The sequence below is a fragment of the Cyclopterus lumpus genome, chromosome 17 (genome assembly GCF_009769545.1).
Source record: "Cyclopterus lumpus isolate fCycLum1 chromosome 17, fCycLum1.pri, whole genome shotgun sequence".
Lineage (NCBI taxonomy): Eukaryota > Metazoa > Chordata > Actinopteri > Perciformes > Cyclopteridae > Cyclopterus > Cyclopterus lumpus.
The window spans coordinates 4,572,432-4,592,899 of NC_046982.1; the positions used below are offsets into that span (position 1 = coordinate 4,572,432).

The 20,468-nt window shown below is 42.8% G+C and overlaps 1 protein-coding gene across 6 annotated transcripts in view; it reads right to left on the reverse strand.

Annotated features, from left to right (window-relative positions):
- The window catches only part of ctnnd2b (catenin (cadherin-associated protein), delta 2b), a 155,296-nt gene that overhangs the window by 49,966 nt on the left and 84,862 nt on the right, over window positions 1–20,468 (reverse strand). For 2 of the 6 annotated variants that reach the window (XM_034555363.1, XM_034555362.1), the window contains 7 exons: window positions 12,655–12,806; window positions 12,168–12,341; window positions 10,091–10,236; window positions 9,292–9,539; window positions 8,315–8,446; window positions 5,397–5,640; window positions 2,943–2,999 (listed from right to left, as the gene is read on the reverse strand). In XM_034555363.1, the coding sequence (XP_034411254.1) occupies window positions 2,943–2,999; window positions 5,397–5,640; window positions 8,315–8,446; window positions 9,292–9,539; window positions 10,091–10,236; window positions 12,168–12,341; window positions 12,655–12,806 (1,153 nt within the window). Of the gene's footprint in view, window positions 1–2,942; window positions 3,000–5,396; window positions 5,710–8,314; window positions 8,447–9,291; window positions 9,540–10,090; window positions 10,237–12,167; window positions 12,342–12,654; window positions 12,807–20,468 lie in introns of all 6 variants that reach the window. The other 4 variants (XM_034555358.1, XM_034555359.1, XM_034555360.1 and 1 more) reach the window with 2 other exon arrangements.

A 20,468-nucleotide genomic window follows, 5' to 3' on the forward strand; every position in this document is an offset into this window, starting at 1 on the left:
GTTCATTGATATATATATATATATATATATATATATATATATATATATATATATATATATATATGTGCTTTTCTCGCTTCAATCTTTTTTTTTTCCTGAAAGAAAAGCAATATCATCCATGAAATCTTTTTTTTCCCACCAGTGAACCAAATACGACATCATGCCAATGTATTAGGCTAGTCTACGTTGCTTATGATTGCAAGCAAGTCTGCTCATTTAAAAAGGGTTTCCATAACCACCATTTGCAATTTCCCACAAAGTTAATCACAAGCGGCCATATGAATCATTTACTTTTATTCTGTTGCTCTTATTTTGACAAATGGATGTAAAACATTTTGTATGCAATCATATAATAGAGCCTGTCAAATTCTAAATATATTTGATCCTGTATGCAGAGCTCAAATCAAAAATCCTGCCAGTTGGCCGCAAAGATTTTTCTAATATATTCTGTTGTCAAAATAAGAAGTTCACAATGTCTTTTCAGAGCAACCTTCTGTTTAATTTATTTTGTAGAAGGATGGATGGCCAAGGTAACCAAATCATACAGAACAAAATGTCTGAAGTTTTAACATGTACATTGTAAATAGCAAACATTTTCTTTTTTCACAGGAAACATGATCACACTGGACAAGCTCATATGTTGGCAGTGAGGGTTGATACTGCTGCGATGTGTCCTATTAAGCAGAGCACTCTTTTTTCAGCAGAAATGTCTGAGAAATATATCTGTGTATGAGATGAACAAGCATTTCACATGTTCATACACAAAAATATTAAACTAAACACCAAATCTAAATAACACATATAATAAAACCAGTAATAATTTGAACTCAGCCACGGCATCAATGTGGGTTATATTGAATCGGGGACTGAATAGAATGAGAAAGAAAGACTGATGCAAAGAGAAAAGTGTGTGTGTATGTGTTTGTGCGCGCGTGTTTTCGTGTGTGTGCATGTGTGTGTGTGCGTGCGTGTGTATGTGTGTGTGATAGCATGGCTCACTGACTGACCCACTGAGGCTGGTAGAGATGAACCAAAGGTCAGGAGATGTCAGGCGGCGCTGAGAAACACACTCACACACACCACACAGGGTCTATTTCAACCCTGTGACTATGGATCAGAGATTCTCGCAGTGCTTATGAGCATGAAATCAAATGAGCCTCTTTTATGATCGGGTCGGATCCTGTCTTGCACAAATCTTTCTTTGTGTTGGCATGGAGGTTTCCATAAATTATTGGCAGCCTGAAGGAGGAAATGTGTTTGAGTACATAAGAGGCCGTCTCCACAGTAACGGCACTTTGATTTGCCAGATTGTGGCAGCTTTTACAGGATAGAGGTGTCATTAAGGAGACAGTGGAAATGACCGCACTTCTTTAGTTATCGCCTGTTTACTGTGCTGATGCAGACAGCATAGGTGCAATAAATTATTTTTATTTATTTTCATCCCCACCTAGAGTCTCTCCATTCTATTTCATCACCATTCATTTGCGTGTACGTCACTTTGAAGTGGAGGAGACAAGGCCGGCCTTCATTTTGAAAACATACAGCGACAACCTTTTTCCCAGGACAAGACTGAAAAATAAACCGTTGAGAACAAACATTCTCAATTCTTTTTAGAAATGAATAACAACCAAACAATCACGTCAAAGACAAATGGAGGAACGAATCCTAATGTAGCCTAAATATTCAACGACCTGCACGCACTCCAATAATTCACACACTGGGGGTTCCGAATTTGTAAAACAGTATCGTCTTAGCTGCCTAAATCTCTGCCTCAGATATGTATTTAGCTGCTTGACCTGTTGGTCAGGTAGCATCAGCAGCATCTATTTCAGTAATGTTCGGTCTTTGCCACTATTATTAGCTAAAGTTATGTATCTGCCAATATGGTTAGCTAATGTTACGTTTCGGCCAGTGTTGTGAGCTAACACTATGTCTCTGCCAGTATTTATTGTTAACTAATGGTGCGTTTCTGCCAATATTATAAGCTAATGTCTCTGCTAGAAATTAGCAAACCCAATGTCTCTACCGTTTTTTTAACGTGAACATTTTTTTTGTTTCTGCCAGTATTGTTCGCTAATGTTGTACCTTTGCTAGTATTGTTAGCTTAATTTATATCTCAGCCAATACAGGTAGCCAACGTTATGTTTCTGACAATATTGATAGCAGTGTTAGATCTTTGTCAATGTTGTTAGCTAATATTATGCCTCTGCTACGATTGTTAGCTAACATCATGTCTCTGACGCTATTTTTTGTTAGCTAATGTTGTGTTTTTTCCAGTATTGTTAGCTTAACAGTTACTTGGAAGGACATTTTTTATTAACAATTTACTAACTAAATGCAATCACACTTTCAATAAAATTAGACAAGAGGCAGCAATAAAACGACGGGGACAAACGAAAGACGAGAAGATCAATACCTCTAAGTCAAAAATCTAAATCCGGTGCCAAAATTAACACTCGGCAAGATTTATGAATACAACTGCCACAAAGCACGTTCAGAAATCCCCAGGAGATTTCTGAACGTTGATAGACAAATGAATGACCAAATAAATCAACAGATAGATAAATGGATGAAGAGATGGGTGGATAGCCAAAGGAGAGAATGAGGAATATTTACACTCTAAGAAACAGATGCTCTGATAAGACATATTGCTCTAGTGTAGATTGCAATATTTGGAAAGATTGCAACTTCTTTCTTAGGTCACAGAGGATGGCATTCTGATCCAGTCTCCAATTTAGACTTTATAACGCTAAAATAAAAGTGATCCCTATTTAATAAAGCACTACATGGATGGCAATACAAATGGGAAATGTCATGTGGCCACTAACATTAACATCTGTCTGATATTGGTGTCATATAGAGAAGATGGAAAGATTCAGTGAATGAGACAAAGGTAAGATAGATAGACAGAATGTATGTGTATAAATAAATAATTGGATTACTTTGTCATTCTTTGCTCGGCTTGATTTTGATTCCACACAAGGAATTCGGGGTCGTACCTATCGAGGGGGGACAGGCAGAGAGAAACAAGAGAGAGGTATTTGTTGGCTGTCTGGCAACAAATTATTCAATAACCGTCATGATAGTGATGATAAGTAAATAGAAATCAATATGTAGCCAATAAACTCGTCTTTCTCTCTCACCATCAGGCAATAGTGGAAAAGGTGGGCAGGGTGAAGGGCATGCACTTAGAGCGGGTGGTGGGGAGATGGTGGATATGTTGGGTAAAGAGAGGGTCTTAAAATAAAAAAATTTAAACTGGGTACTGCCTTGATCTGTGCATATTCATACACCAAAGTGGATGTGTAGGTTATGGCTGGTGCAGCATTTTCAGAACATTCAGATCTAAATTGTAGAGGCAATTATCAGAGTACTTTCAGGCAGCGAGCAGAAAATCAGATTTCCTGTAAGTTTGAAACAATCAGGTTTACCTGGACAGACCCTACTTCAACAACCTTGGTAAAGCTATACATCAAGTTATTACAAGGCTGGCCTGTTAATCAACCCAGCTGTTGGATATAGATGACAGAATCCTTCATGTGTCATTTATTTTCCTTTGTGTGATCGAAAGTGACTTGCTTTATCTCAGAAAAGCAGGATTTGTACCAGCAAAGCTAAATGGTGAGTAAATGACAAGCTTAGCTGCTAAGCCTGTTATGTTATTTAAAGATACATAATATCAAAATATATTCTTTTAGCAACTACTTTTTCACACATTGACTGAGATGGTGGCAAATGATGAATAAATGGTTGTTCACCTGAATTTGTAAAAAATGTTTTAACTGAAGTTCATCTGTCATACACATTCATTTGACGATTTATTTTTCATCATAGATTTCTTCTTTATCATTTTGTCATAATTAAGGCCGGCAATAGTCTTTATTTGTCTTGTTGTCAACAGATCCCAAGAAAAGATCAAGACCAACAATGAATGGATCCTATTAACAAGCATTTCCTAAGGATTTCTGTTGTAGCCGAAACCCGATAGACCAATACCTACTAGAGTACTAAATATGGATTAATCCGCAGCTGAAAGTCGTGCCCAACATTTTCACTTGTGCCTCCTGTTAGAGTAACGTTGGCTAAAATCTAAAGTAGCCATGAACAGTTTTGAAATATGTCTTCAAGAGGGACAAATATGCTTGGGGCTAAGGGGCCACGGGGAAGCCAGAAAGTATTTAGAGATGGACTAACATATTGTTGGTTTTGGTCTCTTTGTCTACACAAATATGAGATAATAAACTATAGCTTGTGAACAGTAAAACTTGAAAACTCTCGGGGGACCCTCCCTTTAATGCAATGTGGACACCAAGCTACTCCAATAGTGCCGTCTTAATCACACAGTGCAAGCGCCGGCTGCATGTCGTGGAGGTAAAAGCAAAATGCCATGCATCACAAGGCAGTCCTTTGAATGTAGCAGTGCAGATGTGTGGATGCTGGAAGCTAAACAACAATGATGCCGGAGCTCAAGACGATGCGGGTGCAATGTGCACAGAGAAATAAGCACTTGGACAATGGGTGGAGAAAAGAGCAATGGCAACAACAGCAAAAGTCGCCTTTCCTTGCTACACAGGGAGATGTTCGTGTGCTTCCAAATGTTCAGCGACAACTGACATCCTCATTAGAAATATTACATATATATATATATATAATATTACAAAAAACTTGAATTAGGCTGCTTCTATCTGTGACACTTTGTCTGTGCAGTCATTAGTCAGAAAGAACTAGATTGTTATGATAAAAAAATAAAATTACGGTGGCTCTGCATGTCTCTCTCTTGCTCTTTTCAGTCAGTCTGTCACTGGCTCTCTCCCTCAGTTTAATGCACCCACGCTCGGACACAGAGCTCTCTGGGCCTGAATTCAGACTTCATGCACTTTGCTCATTAACTCTGTCTCCCTGCTGCACAGAAAGCACTCCACACCTCACAGCCGGGAGCAAGATTTACAAGTGGACCAAGAGGTGTGTGCAGGCACTCTCGCGGCAGCGAGAACGGGCCCCCAACACCAGGCGACCGAGATGGGACAGTGAAAGATGTGGCGTGATGTGTGTCTCATGCTAAAGCCCAGATTCAACCAGCCTGTTTACTGCGCTGGACCGTCAAATCCTGACCAATCAATTACCTGTTGAGGTGCTACAAACTGTTTGGTGTCACCATGTTACACTTGGAAGCTTTGACTCTTATGAAGATTGCAATCAAACGCTTATGTTTTTTCACAGTTAAAGCTTAATGTGTCCAGGTTTTTGGTATTATTGACACTCTCTTGCATAGCTATGTTTCATTTGGTGAATCTGGCCCTCAGTGAGTTCAGTGAAAAGGGAAAAGGAAGCGGAACAAAGGGCTTCATCGACAAGCCAGAGCTGAATCGACATGAATACGCCTCGCTTCTCCTCACCTTGGGTCCTTCTGGATACTGTCCACTGACGGAGAGCGGCCCAAGGCGGCCTCGGGGGGCAGGGCGGGGCCCGACTTGCTGTAAGGCGACTCGGTGGACGGGCAGAACTGCAGAGTGCGATACGGGTTGGCGTAGTCGGCCGCACCGCCTCCTGCTGAGAAGCTGCCTCGCTGAAAGGTGCCCGTGGCGCTCTGGCTCCCCGTTCGCTGCAAGGGGATTGGGTCAACACCGGGAGAAGGCGGGGCTAAAGCAGGGAGAGGAGAGTAGGGACAGTACAGATAGTTGAGGACCTCTTGGTACAATTGGTTCACCACTGGGTTTGATGTAGAGGAGGAAGGGGCGGGATGAAGAGGAAGAATTAAACACGCGGAGCCACGTACACACAGACAGAGAAAAAGACACCAAAGGGAAGAAAACAGCAGAGAAGGAGGAAGCAAAAAAAACAAATAAATAATAAAACACTGACTACTTACAACTCAACAGGTGGTGCAACTTCAGTTTAAAAGGTGAACTCAGCGAATGGTGATATTTTTCAATAGAAAAATATAATTTATCATACAAAAGATGTCAAATCAAAAAGACATGCAAAATGAATAAATGAATAAATAAAAGGAAAAATGTTGGTGATGACAATTAAAAGAATTCCTCCAAATCACAACCAGAATACCGGTGTCACGAGTTGAGTAAGTCTTAGGTCTTTGCACTCAAGTCCCAAGTTCTGATTCCTAGTCATAATGCGCTCTTCACCAAATGTAATGCCATTTGCGTCTCCGTCTGTAATTTCTGACTGGCATGTTTTGCATACTGCAATTAGTTATTTTTCCCTGACTGCTGGATCATTTTTGTACGGCAACAAAAAATGATCTTTGGTATCATTTTTTTTCTTCCAACTGGTGCTCAGTAAGGCAACGTTAGGTCTTCACGGTTCTCGCCTGCAACTTGGTCGGATGCTGTCGGATTGGATCAAACAAAGTGGATCTGGGGAGTCAAGTGTGAAGGGAAATGAAATTAATTGATTCGTGACACACTCTTTTAAAGGACATACTTTTTCATCTTCAGGCTATGGGAGGAAAGGCATCGAGTATAAGTCAACAGGCTCAAGTTACAAGTTATCGGAGTCGCACGTCTTTTTGATTTTGTCAAGTCTAATGTGTAAGCCGAGTCTGAACATTTCATGTGTCACTCAAGTCATGTGACCCGATTCCACACCTCTGCCTCCCACTCTGTGTCGAAGCTTTTTTTCTAACGCTCTTGTAATATCAGTATGTACTCTGCTTCATCTGGTGACCACATACACCGACTTTACAATTAATTGAATCACCGAAAACTCATTGCCACACAGTGAGGGTCCGCTGCCCCTGGGCAGTAGTCCACTTTTCCCCAGTTGGTAGTCCAGCCTCGCTGTAAAGACAATTTGGGCATGATAGTGAGCACTGTGACATCGCCTCGCCCTGAGGGAGAGGAGCTGGGTCGGCCTGTGTGTATAACTACATAACGGCAGGGGCCTCGACGCCACCTGTGATGTGAAGTCGGGTGTAAAGGGTTTGTCTGCTTGTTTCCAACTCTGTTCATCATCTCGAAAACGTTCGGAATTGACCTTCAAACATAGTCAGGCTTCGACGGCAACTTTCTGTTGCACAGAAGAAGAAATAAAAAGAAGAAAAAAAAGAAAAAGGGGTTTGACGATCAGAGTGACGCTGTCGTGACTTACGTTCACTCACACAAAGCCAGAGATGAGGGTTGAGTTATTTTGACGCGTTAAAGTGACCAACCAGTGTGTGTGTGTGTGTGTGTGTGTGTGTGTGTGTGTGTGTGTTTGTGTGTGTGATGCAGCCACAAATCTTTTAATCAATAAAGTAAATCGTATTTTGGGGAATAACAAAGTTCTATTTCATATTTCATATTTCATATATCTCTGTGCATATTTCTCTTTTCAGCAACATGCACCGTTACCGGCGGCACAGCGGCGACAACATTTTAGGACACGGTTGATTTGCTTTGATTTCAAAGCACCCAAACTAACGCCCATGGGATTAATTGAGATTAATTTTCAGCCTTGAAACTAATTAGTTAACAGACTGTGACTGAGAGACAAATTGCCATTGAGACCCCAATTGGATGTGCCTACCTGATCGGGTAAAGAAAACCACACGATCACGAACAGCAGCCTCCGATGTAACAACATAGAACAACACTTTCTGAACTGGACCGGACTGCCTTTCACTGCTCTACTTCCCAGTGTGCTGCACAGTATTTCTTTGATCCATCACCTGTTCACTGTGTCATGTGAAATATTCTTCTACGCTCTGATTCTTTTAAATTAGAAGGTTCAGGTCGGTGATTTACTGCACGCTGCAGCTATTTTTAATGTTTCACTGCTATTTCAAGCTCTTTTTTGTTGGTGTTTTACGGCTTTGATCTACTCAAAGTGTTACTACAGGTTCCTTCCACTCTCCTTCTATCTCCTCTCTACCACTTACTAATACGGAACCTCGCAACTAATGGCTTTATGGTTAATAATGAACTTACTAATGCTTTATAGATCAGTTATAAGTAATGAAGAACAACTTTTCGGTTGTCACAAAAATAATTAATTAGAAACGAGCTCTTGGCTGCAGCTTGACACTTAAAGGGGTGCTCCAGAGATTGAGTGATGCAATTCCACAAAGGAAGGACGCTCGGAAGAGATGCATCAAAAACACATTGGTTGCAAAGCTGTCCCCAAGCCACTTTATAATTTAAGAAAATCTTTGGCTTCCCTTGAATATTCCTGTCCGTCAACGGTTTGCTTTTCACTCAGCCGTCTCTCCAACGCCTCCTTTCTACTCCCTTTGCGTTCTGGGATACAGTTCTGTATTTTTTACACAGTCCTTCACACCTTAACTAAATAACCCTTGTCTCTATTTTCCTCAGCTTACCTTGTCCTCTCAGGTTGGGCTTGGTGTAGACTCTGTCTTCGTAGATGGGGTCAATGTGGTGTTCGGGAGACTGCAGAGGTCGCAGCTCGGAGCCCAGGTGGGTGTGCTGGCTGCTGTAGGAGCCTCTGGAGCCTGGAGGGCACAGGCGACACGGAGGTTAGCTGTACTGACGGATGGATGGATAGGGGGATGGACGGATAACTATATTCTCGGTAGTTGGTAAGTCGATCGCTAAGCCAAGTAGGTCAATATTGTCAGCTCAAAATATTCCTGCCAGGGCCCATGTTGACTCTAGGGTTCCCATCATACAGTCTACAGAGCCCACTATAGACCAGTTGTAACGCAAATCTACTATATGCATCTGTTTAATAGTATGTGACAAAGTAGTTGTAATATTTATTAACACTTAAATAATATCGACAATAGCTGTTGTCTCTTTTTAAAATAATCACTTTTAACCTGTGCACATTTTCTTTCAACAAAATAAAAGACTGTTTCTATAAGGGTCCTCAGGAGGGACAATGCATCTTTTTCATTAATTGGTCAGAAATCCATGCGTGCATTTGCAATCTAATACATTTGAGATAAAAGCCAACTTAATTGAATATTTGGTCATACGTTTTCTTTTGAATCCTTGTGCTCATGTTGACGATGAATACCAATTAGACATGAAAAGGAAAGGGAGTTAAAGTGACCTTAACTAACATGAACAAACATAATGGAACCGCCTCCGAAATGCCACGTTAGGCCCCGGAGACAACCCATCATAATGTCACGGACCAAATTGTATTAAAAAATATATAAAGGCAATTTCAAGTACAGGAGTGACACAATCAATATGTTTGTTTATGAGCTAACATGTGCACTTATGTGACTGGACCATCTACATATAAATCAAATACATTTAAAATGGATGTATGACAATGCATACCACACAATCCACACATTAGAAAAAGTAATAATGGAGTTGACCTGACCTCTACCTGCCAGGCTCCCAGGCCTTTGCAGGGTTGCGTTGGCGTACAGCTCGTGGGAAATCTTGTAGCCGTCTGCTCCGATGTGATGCATCATGCGCTTGGGCGACAGGGTGGCGTAGCTGCCCACCACGGAGCTGAGCTGGTGGATGGGCGACGAGGAGTGGTTTCCCCCCGGGGAGGCTGCCATGGGGAGGGGGGAGGAGGAGCCAGCGGCGCCCGATGATACCATGTTGATGGGCGATGACGTGCTGCAGGAGGAGGAAATGGAACGATCTCTATCTTCTTTTTGTCCGATTTCTCAGAATGAAGATGAAGCAAAACTAAGTCTTATTTACGACTAAGACCTGTAATAGACATTTTTTTTCTTCTTTTTTTAAATGTATTTCTACATGGTCCACACACACAGACTGTACGGTCGTAAACTGGACCTGTGGGCCATGTGGTCGTAGGCAGATGAATAATGGATGAAGGAACTATAAATAGGACTTTATTCCACACTGACTTTATCATATATATATTCTATATCAGCGTGTTCCAGCTCTTTCTTGGTTTCGGCCCACGGAGGCATGATGAAGGACGACGTACAACTACCGAATTATGAGCATTAACCTAACTCATACAAGCAAGGCATCTTTCTTGTGGAACAGACTGCTTTTCAAAAGCAGAAATCTCACCAGCACCAGGTGAAGTCATTGTTGAGTCATCGGTATTGACCAGCCGATACATGCCCTTGTGCTTTGGGACCGGCCAAAGTCTCACGTAACAATGAGCCCCTTGTAAATGGAGTGGTCGCACCAACCTGTAGGACCTGGCGAGTCGACTGGGCGACTGCTTGGGTGAGGACACCCTCTGTAGCGTGGCGTAGCTGGGCATGTCGGAGGAGGCCGATCCCAGGCGCTGCAGCTTGGTAGGGGATCCCACTGCATGCAGAGGGGAGCTCACGCGCTGTAACAGAGGAGTTGTGCTTCATTAATAAGAGGAACATCACTCACTTTAAATATTCATATCATTATTTTCAGAGCGATGAACAACTCCCCCCGGGAGATGGATAAAACCGTAGAGGGGAGACTCTAATCTGCGATAACATCCGGATGAAGAGGAGTCATCAGACCAAACATGAAGGGATGACTGAACTTCTTCATAACCAAATGAACATGTAATCCGACTGCGAGCAAAGGGCCAATGAAGTTCCTTGTGTCCCGACTGGGGAAATACGCTGGAGAAGCATTCGCGGGCTAATGCGGTTATAGAGCCAAAGGTGCCGCTTTCAGTCGCTCAGTTAATTGGGATGAGCGTGGTCAACATATGCTGCAGAGAGGATGCTGAGGATTCAGGGGAGCGCTGCCGGTAAATCTGTTTAAATTAATTCAAAGACACGATTAACACGGTGGTCTTTGAAATCTCTAAACTCTAAATGAAGCGCAGTGCAGAAGGAGAAGCAATAAAATAGTAAAGCATAGCCTAACAGGACAGAATTTAAAGCCGGTCTGGTGCCTTGTGGGCCGCGCTGCTGACCGACCCGACAAGACAAACTGCCTGCAGATCCAACAAACCCATTCTGCTAATTGCGAGAAAGATGCAGGATGAGCCATTTCACGATAGATAATGTCGAATAGATGCAGAGTCGGCACGTTGTAGTAGTAAAAAACATGCATCTAAAGACTACAATGTGTGAGGAAGAGTTCAGCATGAAATGATCTTACAGCATTAGATTCTTATATCTGCCAACAAAGCACAAAAGAGTTAGCTATAACTGCTTTGATGCATTTTTCTGGGGAGTCTAGGTCTATCTTGCACTGTAGTGGTGGATCTACATGACAAGCCTGGTTTCCAGATTATGCATCTTTGTAAACTGGTGAAATGCTGAGAATACTCCTCTTAAAGGAATCCACCACAGACACGACTCAATGGTCACTGTCCTTGGGTTCCAAAGGGGAAAATGTTGTCGCTTGCTTGTTGGCAGAGGATGGCACCTGTCCGGTTAGATTCACCGCTCATGTTCTGAACACATGACATCTATTGCTTCTGTCCATCTGGGGAGAGGGATCCTCCTCTGTTGCTCTCCTGAAGGTTTCTTCCCTTTTTTCCCTGTCAAAGGTTATTTCTGGGGAGTTTTTCCTGATCCGATGTGAGGTCCTGGGACAGGGATGTCATATGTGTACAGATTGTAAAGCCCTCTGAGGATAATTTGTAATTTGTGATATTGGGCTATACAAAATAAACTGAATTGAATTGAATTGAATGTTCTCCAAATTTTAAATAATTTCATCCAGTGGGGGTTCCCAAACTGTTTCTGTCAAGCCCCCCTTGTAACATCGTAAGCCCCCCCAACCGCACCCGACCCCAAATGGGTCGTACCTTCTTTGTTTTCAATTAGCTGCATTATAATATATAAACTCTATGAAGTATTTGCTAGCTATTGTACCTGGCTGCTCACAGTTTATTCAAGAGATGTATCTGTACCACAGTCGCCCGTCCAACAACCACCAGAAGCTGTTTCGCTCAATGTGAAGCTGATCTTGGATTGGATTGATCAATCAATTACATGCTTACAAATGGATTCCAGGGAGTGAGCCAGCATAAAACATGTGCAACAAATGTATCAAACCACAACAGCATGCTGTAAAACAAATACACTTTGTCCACTGCTCCTCTGTAGCTCTGAGTCTTTCTGGATGACGATAAGCAAGAACAAATATACAAGGAAAAATAGCAATAAACAGGGCCATAGTAACTCAGAAACTCTTTGTTCCACTTGGTTATAGCACAGTTACAGAAGTGATCAGGAGTCCACCAATAGTGTGCTGCATGGAGGACTGGTGAAAACACCCGAAAGATCATAGAAGCATCACAGTAATCTCTTCAGGGGTTTGTACCTGAGCAGGCAAAGTGGCGCAGGAGTAATACATGGGGGGTCCGGCAGGTGCAGACCCGACCTCAGTGGGCATGTGGAAGGCGCTGCCGTGGGCCTGCTGGGCGAACGAGTCTCTCTGGGACTGGGAGGGAGAGTCCGTTCCCACTAGGTGGGCGGCCGCACGGCTGGATGTCACCTGGAGCGGGTGAGAGAGATGAGGGAGAGGGGATGGAAAGAAGGGGCCAGGCAGCAAGTGGGGAGGAGGAGGAAAGGATAGATGCAAATTGAGGAGGATGGGGCGAGGGAAGGAGAGAGAAGAGTGGTGGACAAAGGAACCACAAAGGAATGGGGGGTGAGAAGTGAGCCGGAGCAGAAGACGGAGAAGAGGAGAGAGGGTGAGGAAGGATGAAGGGGAGGAAGATAACATGTTAAACAGTGAAAACATATACAAGGGAGAAAAGATGGTTCTGATTATATGTAAAAGAACAAAAAGAACAACAAGAGTGTACCTGATTGTAGCTGTGAACAGCCCCTCCAACCTGCCCGCATCGTCCCATGGTCGATTCCCCAAGTGCCAGCCCGTGGTTACTATGGTAACCAGCTGCTGCATAGGCATCCTGGTGGTTGAGCTGCAAAGCGCTTTGGGACAGAAGTCCTTGTCCTGATGGGAGAGAGAAAGACAAGAGAAGGAAATGAATGCGAGTACAACAGATGCAATCGCCTCTGTTCGCAGCAGCAACCTTGAAATGAAGAGAAGAGGGGAAGAAACAGTAGATGGAGGGCTGAAATAGAATTGCCCTCTTCGAGACACCCATTTGCCTTTTACCCGCCGTGTTTCTCCAGCCTCTAGCCTCTCGCTGCTCTTTTCCTCTCAGGCTTCGTGACCCCTTGAATCTTACTGTGCACCTGAACTCCATTTAAAAACTCACTCCTTCCTTTTTCCCTCTCTCTGCCTCCATCGCTTCCTTTATCACTCTCCCATTACCCGATTTTCTCCTTGTCCACGCCATATTTTCTCTGCATAATTCAGCAGGAGAATGAGGCCAATAGTGCACGAGCTCCCTCATCGTCTGTATTGAAATAATAATGTTTCTCTTTTGGTGTGCGTTATTTAGGCCTTTACACGTAACCATACCTTTTTGATTATTTAAAGACATTAAACCACCCATGTATCTCTACAGATCTTTAAATGTGTGTTTCTCTTTCTTTGAGCAGAGCAGGTACAGATCACTTACGTCACACCAGGTTGTTTGACAGTGACATTTGTGTCCAAAAAAATCATTATTTTCAATGGGATCCCTGAGCTTTGGATGGCAAATTGATCAGCAAAAAGCTTTCATTAGATTAATCTCTAATTTATATTTATAGGGAAAAGGATTCTAGCTCAGAGACTTGAGACTTGACTTGGACTCAAGCTCAAAGCCTTGATTTGGTCTCTGGCTCAGAGACTTGAGAATTGGACTCAAAGACCTGAGTTGGGTTGTCACAATAACAAATTCTAACTTCGATACGATACCTGCCATAAATATCACCATACCTGTTACTTACGATACCAGAATTCAATACAATACCACAAATACGATACGGGTATATTTATCTATAATAGTAATAAATAAAACATCTGTATGGTTCCCTATATACCAGCATGTTCCTGCCCAGCTTTTTCAACACTTAACAAATGGCCTTAATATTAGTATTAGCCTACATCAAGATATTAATGAACTTCATGGTGGCAACATAGCATTGATTATACATGGCTATGTAGGCCTTTTGTCCGCATCTGACCAGATGACTACATAGTTCCTTCCATAAGTATGAGCAATTGTAGAGTTCATATTGTATCTTAATTCATGGAATAATCATTTTTCCTTAACTAAAAATAAAAATAATTAGCTCAAGATCCACCAGCATGTAGCCATTTTGTATCAATTGTGCTTCATTTAGTACACGTGTGTGCATTGTGACTTCATGATCACATAGGCTTAGGTTAAAGTAGGCTAATGCTAGGTTAGGCTGTATGTGGGTGAGCTTAAGGTGTGCAGCATGTTTATAATCACATCTGCTTACCTGTCGTTCTTTGAACTCTTTGAAACATTCGGGGTGTCTGTCTGAAAGGTGCTTTGCCATGTTTGACGTGTTGCTCCCTGGTCTGAGTGGCTTTGAAGCACGTTTTGCAGACGGGTTAAAAGCCCCTGACTAACCAGCAGAGTGTGTGTGTTTCCAGATTTCGCTTCTGGCATCTTTTTTTTCCAAAATGTCTCAAAAGCTCCGGCACATGACGCCATGTTGTCTCCCCAGAGATCATCGCTTTGATTGAGCGGATTTGCCCGGGAAGTTTGAAGTGAAGTGAACAGAATCCTTTGAGGAGGACAGCAGGACCAGAACCTCTCCATCCCCCTTATTGTAATCCTGTTAAATGTGTGATGCAACCTTGATATTTGCTGATGACAGCAATGATGCGCCTCATCGCTACAGAAATAAAAGCCATTTTCTTTCAAACAACTCACTGCACTGGAAACAAAATAACTTGACTGCACTCCTTCAGCTCCAGATAGACCTATACATTCTTGGTTGCTCGGCATTCGTTCTCTCAAAGGAGTTCTTGAGCTGTTCTCCATCAACAGCGGCCGTCCCTTTAATCTCCACTGATGTCACCTCTTCTTTTTTCTCAGTCTAAGAATGAAAGCGAGAGCGGCGCATTGAGACGCTTGTGTTTTGTGATGACTAAAAGAAGAGAGAGTGAGCAATCGCAGTGTGCCGGCGGTCAATATCAACTGCATGGGAGAGATAAAAGTCGGCAAGCGGAGTCACCGCCGATGAGCGCGTCGGATGAACAAGGCTCCTGAAAAGACGCCTGAAAGTGCAGCGGGATGGCTCCTGCAGGCGGTGTAGCTGGTGACTGTGCATTATTTAAAAAATGTGATATTAAGCTACGGGTGCTGGGTGAGTTTACTAGGTCAAGGCCTCCATGTCCCATATAGGCCCGTCATGGGCGTGTGCGCAGACACGTGACGCAATGGAAGAATGTGTACTCCCCGGCTTGCTTCGGATGGATTCACGCACAAAGCCAGGGGATGTTTTCCGCAGTTTTTTGTTTGCCACTTCAGGTGTGCTTCATGTGGGTAGTGGAGCCTTTAGGGAAGCGAGGGGGCCTCATTACATTATAGCTCAGATGGCAAAAAAACCTGAAGGCTCCACTGAATCCATCTGAGAGAAGCGAATGAGTGAGTGTGTTAGTGTGTGTGTATTGGTGTATTAGCGAGAAAGTAATGGGGTGCTGTGAGAGGGTCTCTTCCTGTGCATTTCACTCATCTTTTCATACGCACGTCTCGCTCCCTCCTGCTGCGTGATCACGTGCATGAACTCACAACATCTGCATATATATCTATATATATATATTTATATGCACGCGTGTAGCCGTGGCACACTGATAGGCCCGTTCGTGCTCATTAATCTTCGTCCTCTGTCACGCGCACACGCGCTAAAAGTTGTTGAGTGGCTTTTTCTTTCCGCGTCACGACCAGCGTTCTCCATTGATACATTTTAATATTTCATCTGTTGTCTATTTTTAGATATCCATTGGAGGCATGTGCAGTCTGGAATACACACACACACACACACACACACACACACACACACACACACACACACACACACAGTGCAACACAGTTTTATACACACAGATTAAGATGCACACTAGCGAGCATCACCGGCATGAAGCATGAAGACACTCTGTGTACTCTGTCGCTGTGTCTTACTAATCTGCTCAGCAGAGGAGTGGATTCTGCTGCTGCTGCTGCTGCTGATGTGTGTGTGTGTGTGTGTGTGTGTGTGTGTGTGTGTGTGTGTGTGTGTGTGTGTACGTATCTTGTCGTATGTGCTACGGTATAAGGCTTTTCATGCTGGTATGCATTTGGCTGTGTTAATTACCGCCCATATGTCTGTGTGCAAATGGCCATTTGAAACAAACTGCTGCTTTTTTTGCTTCTTCTTGTCTTAACCACGCTGAATCAAGTACCGACCGTCCACCCGGCAGATTCACCACGCACGATATTCAGTCATTTACAAAACAATAAGTCCTTGATTTCCAGACAGAGGTAGACAATGCAAGCTTCACAATTGACCCTTCGCTAAGCCCCCCTCCCTGCTGCTACTCCGTAAAGCTGTTCGAGCTAACATGGAGCCCACACCGTCACCCACTGCACTCTCTGAATAAATATCATCTAATCTTTTGGGGGGGAAAAAAATGCAAAAGGGATTTCATTGAAAGCAGACAGAAGGGTTGACAATATGTGTTTGAAGGATATATGCAGGACGTCAAACTGATTGAGCAGCAACAACAGGTTCAAAAGATAAAGATAGAAGCTAAAACTACAGATCTCAGTGTAAAAGTGAACCACCTCATCACCTTGAGATCGAGACAGAAGACAATGAAATTAAGGAACAACACTGTTCCTGTGAAGCCAGGTAGGTCTTTATTCGCTATCACAATCAACAAAAAGCAAAAGCAGCATGTGTTTACATTCAGTCGCTAAGTGCTAACTATAGCCTAATTAATGATGTGCTTTTTACGCAGAAACTGGTACAAGTATCACTATTAGACAACGTTGAACCATGACTAGCTCCAAATACATAAACCCAGCCTGAAAATGACAGTCTTTGTAGCTTCATCGTAGTCAAACCCTAGTTGGAGCTGGCAGGTGCTACGCTATGATTGGCCAGTCTGCGTTTGAGGGGCCGGACTTAGTGAAAGGTCGCTTCTCGGCAGCGACCGCCAATTCTTTTCCAGCCGATGACAACCTTCACCCTGCAGTTGTTAGCAGCTGTAGCTAGCTCTGCAATTAAGAGTATTAGCGCCATGAGTTGGTCAAATAAAACACTGCATCTGTTTGACTTTTTAAATGTTGCCAGCTGACTCACTCTGAATCCTACAAACATTTTTTGAACATGCGTTTGACGGCCCTGCAAAGCGTCAGCATTCACCAACAGTAGAAGGAGAGAAGGAGAAGAATGTAAGTGAATGATCTTTTATTTTAAACGTGACCCTGTTTGAAATAGTACGCTTGACTTGTTGATACAAGAGAAAAGCTTGTATTTCACATGATGAATGCAAATGTGACGCTGTCTTGGATAACACTGAATGGGGCATAAACGTCCCCAAATACAACGAAGAGCGCTAACTAGCGTCACATGCTCCTTGACCTTGGAAATAACACTTTGTGACTACTGCGGTGAGATAGTAAGCTGGTTACCTGGATATGCTAAGTATTGTTGTTTATGTTTAATCCACTCCTTGCAGTTTTGCTCTTTGAGGTTTTGGAATTGCAAAAAAGACACCAGCCGTCCTACTCTTTAAATATATCTTTAAATGTACCTGTCTTCCTACAGCCTCATGTACGCCCCCTTGACATGTAGAGAATACCAATGCCGTGACGAGTTATAGCTAAGCTATGATTGGATGATCAATGTTTGAAGATCAATGCTTCGGGTAGGGGATTAGAGTCATTTAAAGCTACATTGTTTGGGTAATTTTGTTCTCTCAAATTGTCCTTTGTCCTTTTTTTTTTAACTAGTCAGGTGGTCGGTTACATAACTGTTATTTAAACATCAGAAAACAAACAGAATTATTATTCCTAGTTGTCATGCACGTGTGTGTCTGCTAGTGCACAAACAAAGGATGCATGCAGGCCTGTGTTCTTCTGGGCACCTCATATGTAATTATATATGCATGCACATTTCTGGCTTCATGTGCCTGTGCTGTATACTTGCATGTGTCCGTGTGTGTGTGAGTGTGCCTCCCCACTCTGAACAGCAGGCCAGCTGACACCCCAGCAGGGATGGATTAGCATATCAAACTCCTGGCATGACTCTGCATGTCTCCTGACAGCTACCTCTCTCCCATGGGGTCCCTATACATGACTCACAGGTATCATCCCTGGGACCAAACTGGAAAAAAAAGATGAGAGTGGAGAGCTAGTTTGCACTCTGAAATTGCACTATGCGATTGGTAGCAAAATTCACACGAAAAAAACCGTTGCGGCCCTTAAGCCCAGTTTCGTCTTTGAGCTCATTGTTTTGGTTTTATGGCTCTAAACGTAACTGTTTTGGTTGACTCTCACCGCTCTCATCAGTCTTGTTTCAAGCCGCAGCAGTTTTTAGTAATTCAATTCATCCATCCATCCATCCATTTTCAATACCGCTTATCCTCATTAGGGTCGCGGGGCGCTGGAGCCTATCCCAGCTGACATAGGGCGAAGGCAGGGGACACCCTGGACAGGCCGCCAGTCCATCGAGGGCACATGTAGGGACATACAACCATTCACTCTCACATTCACACCTATGGGCCATTTAGAGATCAATTAACCTGCAGCATGTCTTTGGACTGTGGGAGGAAGCCGGAGAGCCCGGAGAGAACCCACGCTGCAACATGCAAACTCCACACAGAAGGACCGCTCCGACCGGGAATCGAACCCGCAGCCCTCTTGCTGTGAGGCGACAGTGCTAGCCACTACACCACCGTGCAGCCAATTCAATTCAATTCAGTTTATTTTGTATAGCCCAATATCACAAATTACAAATTTGCCTCAGAGGGCTTTACAATCTGTACACAGATTGTAAAGAAGAAAAAAGAGATACTGGAGACTAGTGATGTTCAGATTGCAGTGAGTGTATCCACGGTCACTCGTGGTGTAACGGATCCCCCCTCATCCGTACGGAGCCCCCCTTGCTTTTAACCGCAGATTAATAACAGTTTACCGCTAACCAACATAGTGTGAAATACAATTTTACTCGTGGTCGTTATCTGGCTATATTCAGTAAAATATGCAATCAGGACATCAACATTTATGCCTTTCTAGTCGGCGATCTCTGATAACGTCACAATGTAAACAACCAATCTGTGTTTACATTGGCAGGAGGAGAACGAAGGTTGTGCTCAGTTACATTATGATGCGTTCAGGCTCTGTTCAGTGAAAATGAGTATTGGGCAAAGGTAAATTATAATGTTATCATGATGTGTTCACATGTAATCTCGTAAAATGTAGTGTTGTGAACAACTTGAATAAATCCAGTAGTTTGAAGATGTTAATATATATTAAAGTTGTATTAAAGTATTAAAGTTGAATTATGATCTGTTTAGACAAAGCTCTAAGCAGATTATAATACATCATTAAAACTACAAATGAAAAGATTTGTTTTAATCCATAAAAATACAATCTTTTATTTCCTCATCATTCAAATTGGGTGTTTTTATGAGGAGAAAAACACTATAAATTACTGTAATAAAGGATAACATTTAGAAGTTTTAATGATTTACTAAGAGAGAAATGATTTTTGGGCTGGTGGCAAACAATAAATTGTCTGGAGCCTTATAGACCAGCTGCTATAATCAAACAACAATATGGATCATCAATGACCGGCAATTAGTATCGGCAGCAAAAGAAAACGTAATCAGGAATCTCTAAAAGCAAAATGTCCTCCCTTTTTTCTTCTGTGCTGCTCTGATCCGTGACTCCGATCCGTGACTCCGATCCGTGACTCCGATCCGTGACTCCGATCCGTGACTCCGATCCGTGACTCCGATCCGTAAGCTTTATGACCCGTTTGCACCACTAACGGGCGCCGTGGTTAATCTAGTGATCGGCCGGGTCGGCTCATACAAATGTGCATTCTGATTAATAGCGGATGGGTCGCGAATGGGGCTGAAATGATACATCATATTAATTACCTTCCTTAAAAGCATCCCATTAATTACCTTCTCTAAAATGTGAACATAGCGCAGCAGAGCGGCTGCTCCAAAGCAGACAGCTGAGAGACGGCGTGCGCATTTACGCACATCGAGGAGCAGCGTAACCTCATTTATGACCTCATTCATGATCTCACAAGATAAACGTTTCTTTATTTTAACTAACCTACGGTTTTTGGTTCAGCTGCTGAAATGTCCCACGATATTTGCTGCACCGACGTCATTGCGTGCATGTAAACTTTTACAATCACCGACAGCAGCCTTTAATCACTCAAAAAAAAATCGTTGAAGAAAACAGTCATACATCAATAGACTTAAAAAAAACGTGAATTATAAAACAACATAGCCCAGGTCTGGTAGAGGGTTAGCCAAATGAATCGGAGGAATTAATTAATTTGAATGGGTGGCGGGTGGATGATTTATGCACACGCAGATTCATCTCTAGTGGAGACTAAAACAGAGCAAGGAGTTTATGACTTGTTATGTCCTTGTTGTGTGGCTACAATTAGTAACAGCTGATTTAAGCTGATATACAACATTTGCAATATGAATAAAGTTCAGTTTTGCATGATGATTTCA